Consider the following 12,433-nt stretch of genomic DNA (forward strand, 5'->3'; position numbering starts at 1 on the left):
GATGTCAGCTGCAAGCGCACAGGACATTGTGGAAGTAGTTATTAATTGTCCCGCTCTGGTTTTGATCACTGTTGATGACTGCGTCCCTGATCTCTTTAAACATCACAGATTTTCTGATGTGAGGAAAATCTTTGCAAAGATTTTATTTAACATATTTTTGAATATGACTTAACGAGATAATTCGATATCTGAAGATCAAGACGGACCAATATTACTGTGAATTTCTTGGCGGTTGCTGACGGCGGTGACGTAGATTGAGATGTATTCCGTCGCCTTTGTGTTTTCGTATTGGCATTCAGATCAGTCTTATTAGATTTTTAATCTTTTATATTGATTTGCTGCGCAAATATTACTGTAGATGATACAAATTAATTGCAGGCAGAAAGCAAATTATCATTCAAAAATTGGGTGCGTGCTCACTTGAAAAAGAACTTTTAAATGTTGCGGTGGAATTTTTTTGGCATAAAATTGTTTAGGAGGTTTTCAGAAGCGGATGACAGAGTTGTCTTTTATGCTGTTGAGTAGTTTTCTCTTCTTCATATACGGATTCGCTTTGTATTCCCACTTTTGTTTGAGTTAGGCTGAGGCTCAGTTTGACGTCCCAGACGGAAGCGAGTATGTCTAGATTGGAAAAAGGAACGCATAAGTGTGTGTGTGTGGGGGGGGGGGGGGTTCAAAATTACGTAGTCTGGAAACATCAAAAAACGCACAAAAGTCTGAACATGAACGCATGAAAGTCTGTACATGGGCCCTTTCCGTTTGGAACGGTTTGAACATAGGCACTTTTCGCTTGGGACGGTCTGGACATACTTCCTTTCGCCTGGCATCTCAACCTCGGTATTTGTCGAAAATTTTTCTAACGTTTAGGCTGCTAATATTTATCTATTTTTCATCTAAGAATGGTTTTAGTGTTGACCACTAAAAAGTGCTATTTTTACAGGCGATCTATCAAAATAATGCACAACTGGCAGTGACCTTTGTTAAAGGATTGTTTTTGGGAGATTTTATAGGTGTTGCCAATGCATACTCACTTTCCTCAGATGAATTCACAAAGCGGAAAAACTGATCAAAGTCTGGCTACGTTTCTTTTTCTCGTCGAAGCACTTAGCAAAATTAATTTACTAATTGAGTAGCTTGACACCGAAAATAACTTGAACTACTTCAATTTACCACGAAAACGAAAGATAAGGCTGAAGAGTAAAACTACACAAAAATGAACAAACGGAACGCATTAAGAGCGTCTACCGAACTATTAGTTTAATTTGAAAAATCAAATACGAAACAATTAATATTAGTCTACCATAAAATTATTGAAATTATTTCTTGCAAAACAGAAAAAATTATATTAATTAAGCAAAATTACGCGGATGGCGCTTCCGTCAAACATATTTTGCGGTGGAAAACAGTTTTCACTTTTCAACTTCCAGTTTAAACCATAAAAAATGACCAGAGTTTCCATATAGGGCACCACCTTTTCATCGGCGAAATTCCAAAGTATGCTTCACACGCACATTTTATTAATATAGGAAAACTGCAATCTGGTACTAAAAACGAGTACATTTACTCAATATTTTGATACCAGTAGAAGCCCGTAAATCAAACTTTGACAGTGTGCGTAACTCTTGAACGAAAGGTGAACTGAAGAAAAAAGAACATAATGAACTAAATGAATTATAAATGAGGGCAGTGATATTAGGATATATTTATTAGGTAACAGACACATGGTTCATTTTCATTTGCCAACTTTTGTTTGCTTCTGCTTTAGATCTTTATATTTCACAAAATTTTTCATCAGAAAAAATTATAATTTGAGGCCTCCCTTGAATATATGATGTTTTGATGCGGACTGTACTTACTTGTAGCAGGACTGCACTTTTTTTAATTTTGACAATTTTTTGCTATTGGATTTCTTATTAATTCTGTTTTCTTAAACTTCTAAAAATGTTCTCAAGATATCAAATGCTACTATATCTTCTCCTTTCAGTCAGTCATTTAAAACTTGCTTTACCTTTACTTGACATCTAATAATCAAATAATATTTGACTGCAAAAACTCGATTAACTAGAGAACAATTATAAAATACAATGTAATCGACGCAATTTCTCTTTTTATCTGATTCAATCAAAAAATCTACACGTGTTTTTTTTTCAAAAAGTTAACAAAAAGTTGCTAAGAATAGCTGACTCTCAATTAAAAATAATTTTTGAGTGTTGATCATACTTTGATCTGAACGCACTGATAATTTCTGAGATTGTTCTCATGTGAACATTTCAATTTTTAGTGAACTCTTTAGAGTTATATCACCGAAACAGTTTTCATTATTTTAGTTCTTACCATCTTCATCATAGATTCAGCACGCTATCTTCAACATCGATATAACTTAAAAATTCTTTTCTTTTATTCACTAAAAATACTGTCCTCTAAAAAACCCAATGGCAAAAGATTTGGCAGAGGTTTTCAATCGATTGTCACAGAGAGAAAAAAGATGAAATATTTTAGCAAGCTAGAGCGTATCCCACAAAACTGTTCTTCTTTAGAGAAAATAACAAACCCGCGTCAAGATTGTTTAAAACGATAACTAATTAACTGCGGTGTATGGCGGGCAAAAATATATTTCCCACCTGCAAACCGCTGGCATCCTTTTGCGAGAACGCAGTGAAAGTGTTTTTTTTTCTAAGATTTGCGGTTTTCAGCCCTGAAATTTTTATTTGCACCAAACTCACTACATTCACCGCATTCACCGCCAATCTTCTAATTTTTAGGGTTGGGCCCGGAAATCTTACAATATCAGTCTACTAGATAGTAACATATTTCTTTCTGAAAAGGAGTCCGCTTAAACTCAAATCGGTTCCCGCGCAAAAATTTATGGTACTTGCTTTAGCTGGTAATAACATTAAAAACTTGTAACTTGAAACTTGTAACATAGAAACTTGTAACTTGAAGACAGATTTTAATGAAAATTCCTTCCACCATAATCAGTTAAAGGTATTCAAACCGCCATGTCCTCTTGTTGTTTCTTGATTGCAACAATGTTGAACTCACAGGGATCCTCCTCTTCTATGCCATCGTGTGACTTCTGCATCTTCCGGATCTTTTTCTGGATATACTTGGGAACAGCCGGAGCAGTATCTACTGTCTGTTCCTCTACTTCTCTGCACTTCCAGGCAAACTCTGCCGTGTTTTTCATGCTCACTCCTTGCTTTGAGAGCATCAGTCTAATAAAATGTAACAAATCATTAAAATAATTTCTACAAAAATTACAGACGGAAATTTGGATAGCGAGCATGCTGAGCTCATCACTCGTCTCTCGGTTCGAGTTTTGCAGATAAATAGGGTAGATTTGCTGTGAATATTTTTTTCGGCCCAAATTTTTATCGATGCGGAGAAATTTTAAATGATTTGCTGTTTTTAGCAACGTCAATTTTAATGAGAATTAGGGTTTTAAGCGGTGAAATGTTTTTTCTTCCACCGCTTTCCCTGAAAATTATATGGAAATGGTCTCCGTCACCAGCGTCTGCACGTGTAGCCTGATGTATGTCAGTTTTTTCCCACTTCGCCACCCTAGTGATGAGCGGATTCAAATCTTGCAAGAATCTAGCTTTCAATTTCTTATTGTAGATTTGGTTGTTGGTATACTCAATCACTCAACATTATTCCAGTTCATTTGAAAAGATCCGAACCAGTAATTTGGGTTGACTATTGGAGTGCAACTAAAATTTTGTTGTCTCCGCCCATAAGGATGTACAATAAGCTAATGTCAAACCAGGTTTGGCTAAATTTAGCTATTTTGGCTAAGTTTGAAATATTATAATAGCAATTAATTAATTAATTATTATAATGTTTCAAACATACCTCTTGGAGACAATTTCTCCGAAAGAAGTTGAAATTGATTGACTTTTTTCTTAAGCTCTTTTGTAAAACTAGTTAAATAATTTTTGAACAATTTTTTATTTAATTTCAAAGTTTCAAATTTCAAACCAGTTGAGCATTGATGGGAATTCAGTTCTTTGAATCACAATCTCTGAATCAAGATATTAACATCTGACATCAAGTAAATAGTCATTTAATTATGATTTCCTCTGGTTTAACACCGACTATGCCGACGGTTTCTTACGTTTAAAAGCAAACATTCTCAACCTAAGGAACCGAATATACCGAATAAAGAATCATCTTGCGTTTGAAACTGAACATACCAACGATTCATAAAGTCCAAAAGCCGAATATACCAATGACATTTGTAATTTTACAAGCGATGATTCCTGAACAAGGGTGTAAACAAATTTTTTTACCTGTAGCTGGTTTCAGAGCCCAATTTGCGGTACAGTTGGTGTGCCTCGTAGCACTTGGAGCTTTCACTTTCCCATTGCAGAGTCAACTGAAGTCCTACAAGTCACACGACCACAAGTTAAACTATTCAAGCTCATTATGAAACTACTCTGTAAATGGCAGATAACTTCCTTTACACTGTGTACTTAGGTCGCCCACTTGAGACTAAACTTTCAAAGCTTACTAAGATTTATACCGTGGAGTAGAAAACTTAAGAAAAACTTAAGGTGCCGTACTAAAATCGGCAAAAACTTGGTGGGGTATTCTTCTAAATCATAAACAGTGCATTACTACGCTATCACCAAGTTTTCTAAGTTCGAGAAACCCGGGGATCTACAATTTGAAACAAAATTTAGAGGTTTCCATTTCTCAATATTATCCTCTTTTTACAAAAGACATCGTCATACAATACCTGTCAAGATAGACACGACAGTGGACACCTTGATGACCAGCAATGACATCTGGCTCTGAGTGTCACCATCATTCCCAATTATGACAGAGGTCAAAATGGTATTGAGAGTTCCCAGTATCAACAGAGGAGAATAGAACCAAGCCAGATTCAACGTGTAGTAGTATTTAGCAGTTCTCCCGTAGAGCCATTTAAGGTTGCGATATCGCATCAAAAGAGCGTTGAGGAGTACTTGTGTTTTCACGTTGTTGTCGTTCTCACGGAGAAACTTTTCCACTGATAGTTGGGAAAGGGTTCGAGACAAGCTATGTGTCATTTCATTCAGGCTTGCGCCAATTTTCGCAAGCTGATGTTTACCTAGAGTCACACTTGTATTCGTTTTTTCCAATTTAAAAAAACGAATTTTAAATTTTCGTCACCTTTTAGTAACATTGAAAAAACCGAAAAAATGAAAATGGCTTTTAATGAACCGAGCCAATTTTTCTAGGTTTGGCAATGATGCCTTTATTGAATGTCTCCACAGAAGATGGAAGATAACTGACTAAAAACGCACGCACTCTTAATTTCTCTTACCAAATTTATGGGGGGGGGGGTGGGTGGGATTAGAATAACTGGTTAGAAAAAGTTCAATTTAGAAGTGCTGCTTTGTGATACCCATGATGTTAAAAGTTGATGATCCGACATCTTCTCTCTATTAAAAGAAATCAACATTTCAGCTACCTACATTTTCGTCACAATTAACAGAGGAGGTTATCTTGCTGGGAACTTGCAAAAAACTTAGTATGATTAAGTATGATCTTACAAGAGCATCTTGTAATTAAAATTGTCATCAGTTCTGATCTAGGGAACTGCGATAAATGTTAGACAAACGATTCAGTTGTTTTTGCTAGAAAACTATCAAAATTGAAGTCATAAATACACCAAATATCAAATTCCAAGTAAGTGAGATTCATAAAAACGATAATTTCCCGATTTTTATTTCTAGATTTAGTTGCAACACCTTCGTTTGAATTTTTCTCCCCATCAGACTTCTCAGCAGAGCCATCGTGAATAGTAATTGCAACGTCTGGAGTTTCTGGCTTCAAACCCAACTCTGGGTCAGGATTGTTTGTCAGTTTTGACCATGAGCCATCCACCGACACCTTCCCAGATGCTGCCGAGAATGGAGGTCTGGTTTTGTCTGCATTTGGTTTTGACTCTGGGTTGGTTTTTGGGTTGAGATATCTCTTAGCTATGAAAGTGGGTACTGGTATCTGAGTGGCCATTATGTTCTTCTCATTCTCGTAACAGTTGTTCACAAATTCAATCACTCCTTCGGAATCTGAAAAGCACTCCAGATTCTAACACTGCACTGAAAATTTTGCTGTGATGAATTGAAGCTTCGGCCGTCACAAAATTTCTCAATTTCACATTGGGTGATGTGATAATTGGAGAAATCTTGATTACGAAAAGCTTTCTTGGGTTGGCATTAGGCAAAAATTTTTATCTACTTTATTTTCTGGAAGTTATTTGAAAACCATTTGAAACAAGTAAAGATGGTACTTCGAAATGCACTTATCGCTATAAAATACTAGGAGTCATTTTAGTTGTTTTTCAATATAAATAAGTCACTAAATTGTGCATACAAAATACACTATTTTTAAAGACATTAGACTTCTTCAGCCTGTGGGAACATCAGAGAAAAGGATCTTTACAGAACTTACAACGAAAAAGAGGACATGACAAAAAATTTCATTTATTCTTATTAGCTTAGAGCTATGGCGCTTTCAAACAACCGAAAAAAATGGAAAGAATGACCGATAGCACTAAAATAAAATCTTACAGTTGCACAAAAATGGTAAGAGGATTGAATGTGTTTTATGAGCAATTATTATTATTATATAAAAACAGATATCACTGACACTTGAGTGCTTGATATCGTCAAGCGCACTTGAAAGTACCAGCTGAAAGTAATTTAATTTGTTTTCGCGTAATGCCCAATAAAATTTGTTGAAAATTTTTGATTTAGAGCTACCCCGGGTCGAGGCCGAATGATTAACTTGCCAGAACTTGCAAGTTTCTCGCAAGGTCTTACAAGGCGATGCATCGCCTTGCATTTTTTCCTTCCAATAACTTGAAAGTTCTTACAAGTTAACCATTTGACTTACAAGTTACCTACAAGTTAATCATTTGCACAAACGCACACACACACACACAAATACACACACACACACACACACACACACACACACACACACCACGCGCACACACATGCGCGCAGACACACACACACACACACGCAGACACACACAATAAACCGTAAAAACGTTGCAAGACATGAATGTAAACGGATGTTTGGACATTTAGAATTGAAAATTCAATCAAAGTCAATATTTTGGGAACATTTTTTGATAAGCACTCGCAAAGAAACTAATTGAGATCTACTGTTTTTTAATTGACTTGCAAAAGGATCTCTCTTGAGGATAAAAATTCAATAAGTAACCATTTTGTCTTCCTAAGTCAAATTGTATTATGTTATCCAAACAGAGCAACTAACTCCTAAGCGCTTTCTACGGTAAATGACTGAAAGTTAAATTGAAATAACCAATAAGAGTTGTGCTCGACCGGAACGAACTTGTAAGAAACTTACAGTTTAGCCATTCGATTTGCAAGTTCTTACAAATTATCAATTCATTTTACAAGTTTTTACAATTTAACCATTCGACCTGCAAGTTCTTACAAGTTAAACATCTTTTGCAAGAAACTTGCAAAATCTTACAAGTTAACCGTCCTTTGCAGAACGGAAACTTGCAAGTTCTTGCAAGTGAACCATTCCGTCTCGACCCGGGACCACAATTATCTTTGGCTAATACAGCTTTTGCTTAATATTTTACGCACCATTCATATCGAAATAGCAGTTTTGGGCTTCAGAAAATTATCAAATATGGTTACAACTTCAAATATGTGTATAGGACACATAGCAAAATGTGTTCTCTCGGTCTAAAGTGTGGATCAAAAACTGTGGCCCGACAAAAGAGAATTAACAAACAACTATAGATGAGTTGATAAAAGAGTGCATTCTAGACGAAAGCGTCTAATTGACATATGCGAACAGTTGGTTGGATTTGAATTGGTATATTTTGAGATCTTTCAGGATCCTGACAGAATCTTGCAAGACGATAGATCTTCTTGTAGAATTGTCTCCCAAAATAGTTCAAGATCTTGCAAGATTCACATTTGTCTTTCAAGAATTTTTGAAGATAACCATCCATTGTGTTAACTTGCAAATAACTGGAACATGCACGAGCAGGAACAGTATCCGAGAGCTACCTCATTTGTTTTATCTATTGCAAAAATTTACCACTAAAACAGCAACAATTTTGAAACTGCAGCCTAAAAACATTATAAAAATTAGCAAATAAAACCTGAACGAGAAAACAATTGAAGTAGCAATTTATTAAATATTACAATTGTTTTTGATAGAAAAAATTTTTGAAAATTCAAATTTTTGAAACTTCATAAAAGTAAAGTAGAAATTAAGAACGTGTCAAATTGTTTTTGATTCGTGGCCTTCTGCTAAGATAACCTTTCAAACTCGGAATTTTTGAGAAAATGTGGGTATTGGCCAGACCAAAAAGACCGTGGGTATGGCCAGACTGAACAGAACAAAATGTGATATTGGCAAGATCGAGCAGACCAAAATGGGGCTGTTGGCCAGACCAAACTGACAAGAGAAGAGGTTTTGATCAGACCTAACGGCCCGAAAACAGTTATTAGCCGGAGGAAAGGTGCGGCCGATGTTTATTTTAAGAAAATTGAGACGGCTTGCTCCGAAACCCCTTCCGCGACCCAAGTCGGCCTAGCCAATGCTTGTCGTAGGTTGTGGACATAATCCTCAGCAAGACTTGCACATAGTTGCAAAGTTGCCATTAGTTTTTGACTAGAGATTAAAGTTGAATGTCTGAAGACCGGTATTAGTTTAATTTTTGTCTTCTGTAAAAACAATCGCCTGTGAATTGGATGAGTTAGTAGATACATTAGAAGACGATTTTCTTTTTGACGACAAATTACAAATATCAAAATTTAATCAACATGACAATGATGTTACTGGTAATGTATTTAATTTTATTGTTGATTTCTTGTAATTCATGAAAATTATAATAATTTCAAATTGTCTTATTTCATAGCCTCCCTACGTATTGCAGAATATGGTTCGCCTTCAATTTAGTTTTAAACAGAATGTTAGAGAAAGCATGCGTTGAAAATTATGCAGCGGCGAATCAACACTCCTTAAGTGTCCACGTGTTCATTCACTTATACAAAAAGCTCTCTATTTGCAATAATTGAAGCACATTATGGATAACAGAACAACTTCGCATCTTCTATTTTTCGTTCTCATTGTTTTTAGTCTTAAAAAAACCATCGGTATCTTTAGGAAATCATTTGCAGCATAACGGAAATTCCACAAGAAAACCAGTGGTTAAAGAAGTCAATTGAGGACCAAAATTGAGAGTATAAACAAATTAATGGCATTATATATTTTTGTATTCAATAAAGTCCTTGAAAAATGCGGTCACTTTGCCTGGACCTGCTCTGACATCACGGCGTCCGTTTATTATGATCAAATTTTCAAAATGCAGGCATACATTTCAACAATAAAACAATTATTGCCAAATTTGTTCTCTTAATGTTCTCACAAACTCTTTTAATCAACTAAAAACATTTCTTACAGCTTAGTGAATAATAAAATCGGAAACACAATTAATGCGACCCAGTGTTATTCACCTTTTTTTTTATCACAGTGTAACAACTCAAAGTCAAATTCAAGTGTTAATGGTTAGTTTTAGGAACCAATTCTTATCTCATTCTTATCTCTTCTTTACAATTCAAAGAGTTCGAATTGTATTGGGGCGCGGTCTTTTTTAAGATCTGTTCTTAAATTTTCATGATTTTTGAATTCAAATTGGAATAGTGATTTTGTTCAGGCCGAAATAGGAAGCGAAGCGAAAAAGATAGTGGATTTTCGGCGTGAAAATTTTTTGCTCTAAATTAAAAGAAGAGGGAGAAAACGGTGTTTGAAAAAAAATCGCTTTATCGCTAGTGGTTTTTTGTTCACATCGCTAGTGTTTTTCGTTCACAAGCGGCAATTTCACTTTATTTTTTTTTGTTTTTTTTTTCAAGTTTTTTATCGGAATTTTTTCTATATGGTTTTCGCGATCCTTTCATAGTTCATTCTATGCCTAATTTTTTTGTTTGAACCAAATTTCCATTTCTTGCCAGCGGTTTTTGTTCACATGCAGCATTTTGACATTGACTTTCTGTTTTATTTTTTTTCTAGAAAATTAAAATTCTTTCTTTTTAAGTTTGCTTATCTGTTTTTTTTAAGAAATGTGCTCACAATTCACTCACAGTCTGTTCTAAGTTTAGTTCTTTGTTTAGTGAATAAATATTATTTTTCAATTTTCAATTTGGCTGGTTATTTTCGCTATACTGCATTAATACCTTGTTGATTTTGGTGAAATTCATAAACAGAATGAAAGTTTCGCTGTATGTCCAAAAGAAAATGTTCTAAGATTACGAATAATGAAGGTTTGTCAGCCGTAATATTGAACCAAACTGATCAATGAATTTGATAAATCTTGAATCCCACCTCAAGGAATTTTCAAGTGTGAGAAATGATCTGTATTGCAATGATTTTTAAAAACATATCATTATGAAATGCTCGCTTATTTTGCGTCAACATGCAGTCAAGTGGAAAAATATAGATGCACTGATAATATGTTCACACTTTGCAATAAAATTTCTTAAACTAAAAATTATGTACGGAAAAAGTTAAAACAACTAATAAAGACTGTTATAATTGTCTGAATTGCTACGAAAATATCAAAAATTGCACTAAAGTGTGATGAATTTGTTTGACGAATGAGACCTCATTGCGCTGAAATATTTACAAGAATGCGATGAAAAAGTGCTATATAATTTATACTAAATAATTTCAAAATGCGCTGATTTTCTAAACAAATGCATTGAATGTACAAAAATTTTTACAAATTTAGTGCATTTTAGAGCATTTGGCTTGTTTTAATGCTAATTTCAGTGTTTTTGTTAAGTAAAAGTGCGAAGAAACTGCGCTGACATCAGCTGAAGCTGCGCTGAAATCAGTCCCTTACATTGAAACTATCCGATTTTTGAGTAAATGTATTGAAATTTGTCACTGTTATCAATGATCATGCATTAAAATCAACACGCCTTGTCAATCTTTTCCCAACCATCACTTTTGGCAGTTGCGACTGTTTGTGATTGTTAACAACTTGTCAATTACACCCAAATGAAAGAAAGTCCAATCGGTGAAAAAAATTAATTTTTAAAAAAATTTCACGCAATGCTTATTGTGAATTAAAAAGACAATTGACAGTTCTGCAACAAATCATATCACTGATCGCAAGTTTCTCAATTGAGTCCGCAGTAATTAATAATTAATTTCTAGCAATAAGCTTTTAGACTAACTGGTTGCTCAAAATCCGGCAGATGTGTATCGTTTATCATTGAAATAGAGTGAAAAAATCATGCTTTTCCGTCTTTTATTTCCACGATCAACATAACCATTTTCGATAGTGAAATAGCACCTTGAAATCTACATAAGGTCACATAAGGTTACCTACTAACATACCTTTCTCTTTTTGACAACCGAGGATGAGACAATATGTGGCGACCATTCCACTCATGTCTCTGTACTTGATCAGGGTGGAATTGGCGGATTGTGTCTTCTGGTTCCAACTGAAAAAAAGAAAAAGCAAGTTTTGGATAGTGATGGTTATCCAGAAGTGTTAGCCTCATAAAAAATTTTAACGACGTAATTTGGACTCCGAACACTTGGACTCCGAAACAAGTTTTATAAGGATTAAAATTGCGCAAAGACTGGGCAATCGTTGCTCATTGGTCGGATCAGATGGAAAACATTGACGCATATAAAGTTAACAGAAAAACTCAAACCAAGGTGATACATGATTGTACAAAAATAAACTTTGGACTGCCGTTTAGTTACCGTTGTAATATTTGTTTATCGAATTGCAGTCTTAATAATTAACTTTTTTTATTGATCTTAAAAAACATCGTTGCCCACGCAAGGTCCGTCATTTTCAGTCTACAGAGACAAAATTCTGCCTGTTGTCATTCTGATAACGGAAGCTTGTTTATAGTTGCGAACAGCTCAAATTAAGATGTCGATTCAAAACAATTCAAGGAAATTACCAAGATAAAATCGCGAGGAACCGAAATTTGGCATTGAAATGCTTTCCTCACCATACAAGTAATCTTAGCTTTAGTTCAAAAAAAATTCTAATTGAATGAAAATTTTCAATGAAAAATATGTGGTCAGTCAGTTAGGACCATGATAAATGGTAGACTCTAGAATTCAAATAAACAATCTCGGTAAAGAAAAACAATATCTCCTGACTACATAGCAGTTTCACAAGTGTCTTCTACAGAATGTAGTCGGAAAGTTAAAGCACTTTAAATTAATACAAGGAGGCTCGGTAATGTGCGTTCGCTGATAACGTTCCGACCCCACTCATTCAAATTGTTGGCATAAATATCAATCATGAGGAACAGATATTAAACCCCCAAAAATTCAAGTCATTTTCAAGAGAAAAATGTGCAGGATTAAAAGATCTCCTCCAACGCATATAACTCAGTTGAGTGAAAAAAACCGCATTCCAT

General features: G+C 34.9%; 1 protein-coding gene across 1 annotated transcript; it reads right to left on the reverse strand.

Annotated features, from left to right (window-relative positions):
• Positions 1–2,989: 2,989 nt before the first annotated feature.
• LOC142356012 (uncharacterized) lies at positions 2,990–11,491 on the reverse strand (the record flags this gene model as incomplete). The annotated part of the gene is made up of 5 exons (XM_075408007.1): positions 2,990–3,215; positions 4,290–4,383; positions 4,739–5,092; positions 5,736–6,056; positions 11,385–11,491. Coding segments are annotated over 5 exons (1,102 nt in total), but the record flags the coding sequence as incomplete, so codon positions are not given.
• Between the last annotated feature and the right edge of the window lie 942 nt (positions 11,492–12,433).

This window comes from Convolutriloba macropyga, unplaced genomic scaffold (assembly GCF_964194025.1).
Source record: "Convolutriloba macropyga unplaced genomic scaffold, txConMacr16.3 SCAFFOLD_820, whole genome shotgun sequence".
NCBI lineage: Eukaryota > Metazoa > Xenacoelomorpha > Acoela > Convolutidae > Convolutriloba > Convolutriloba macropyga.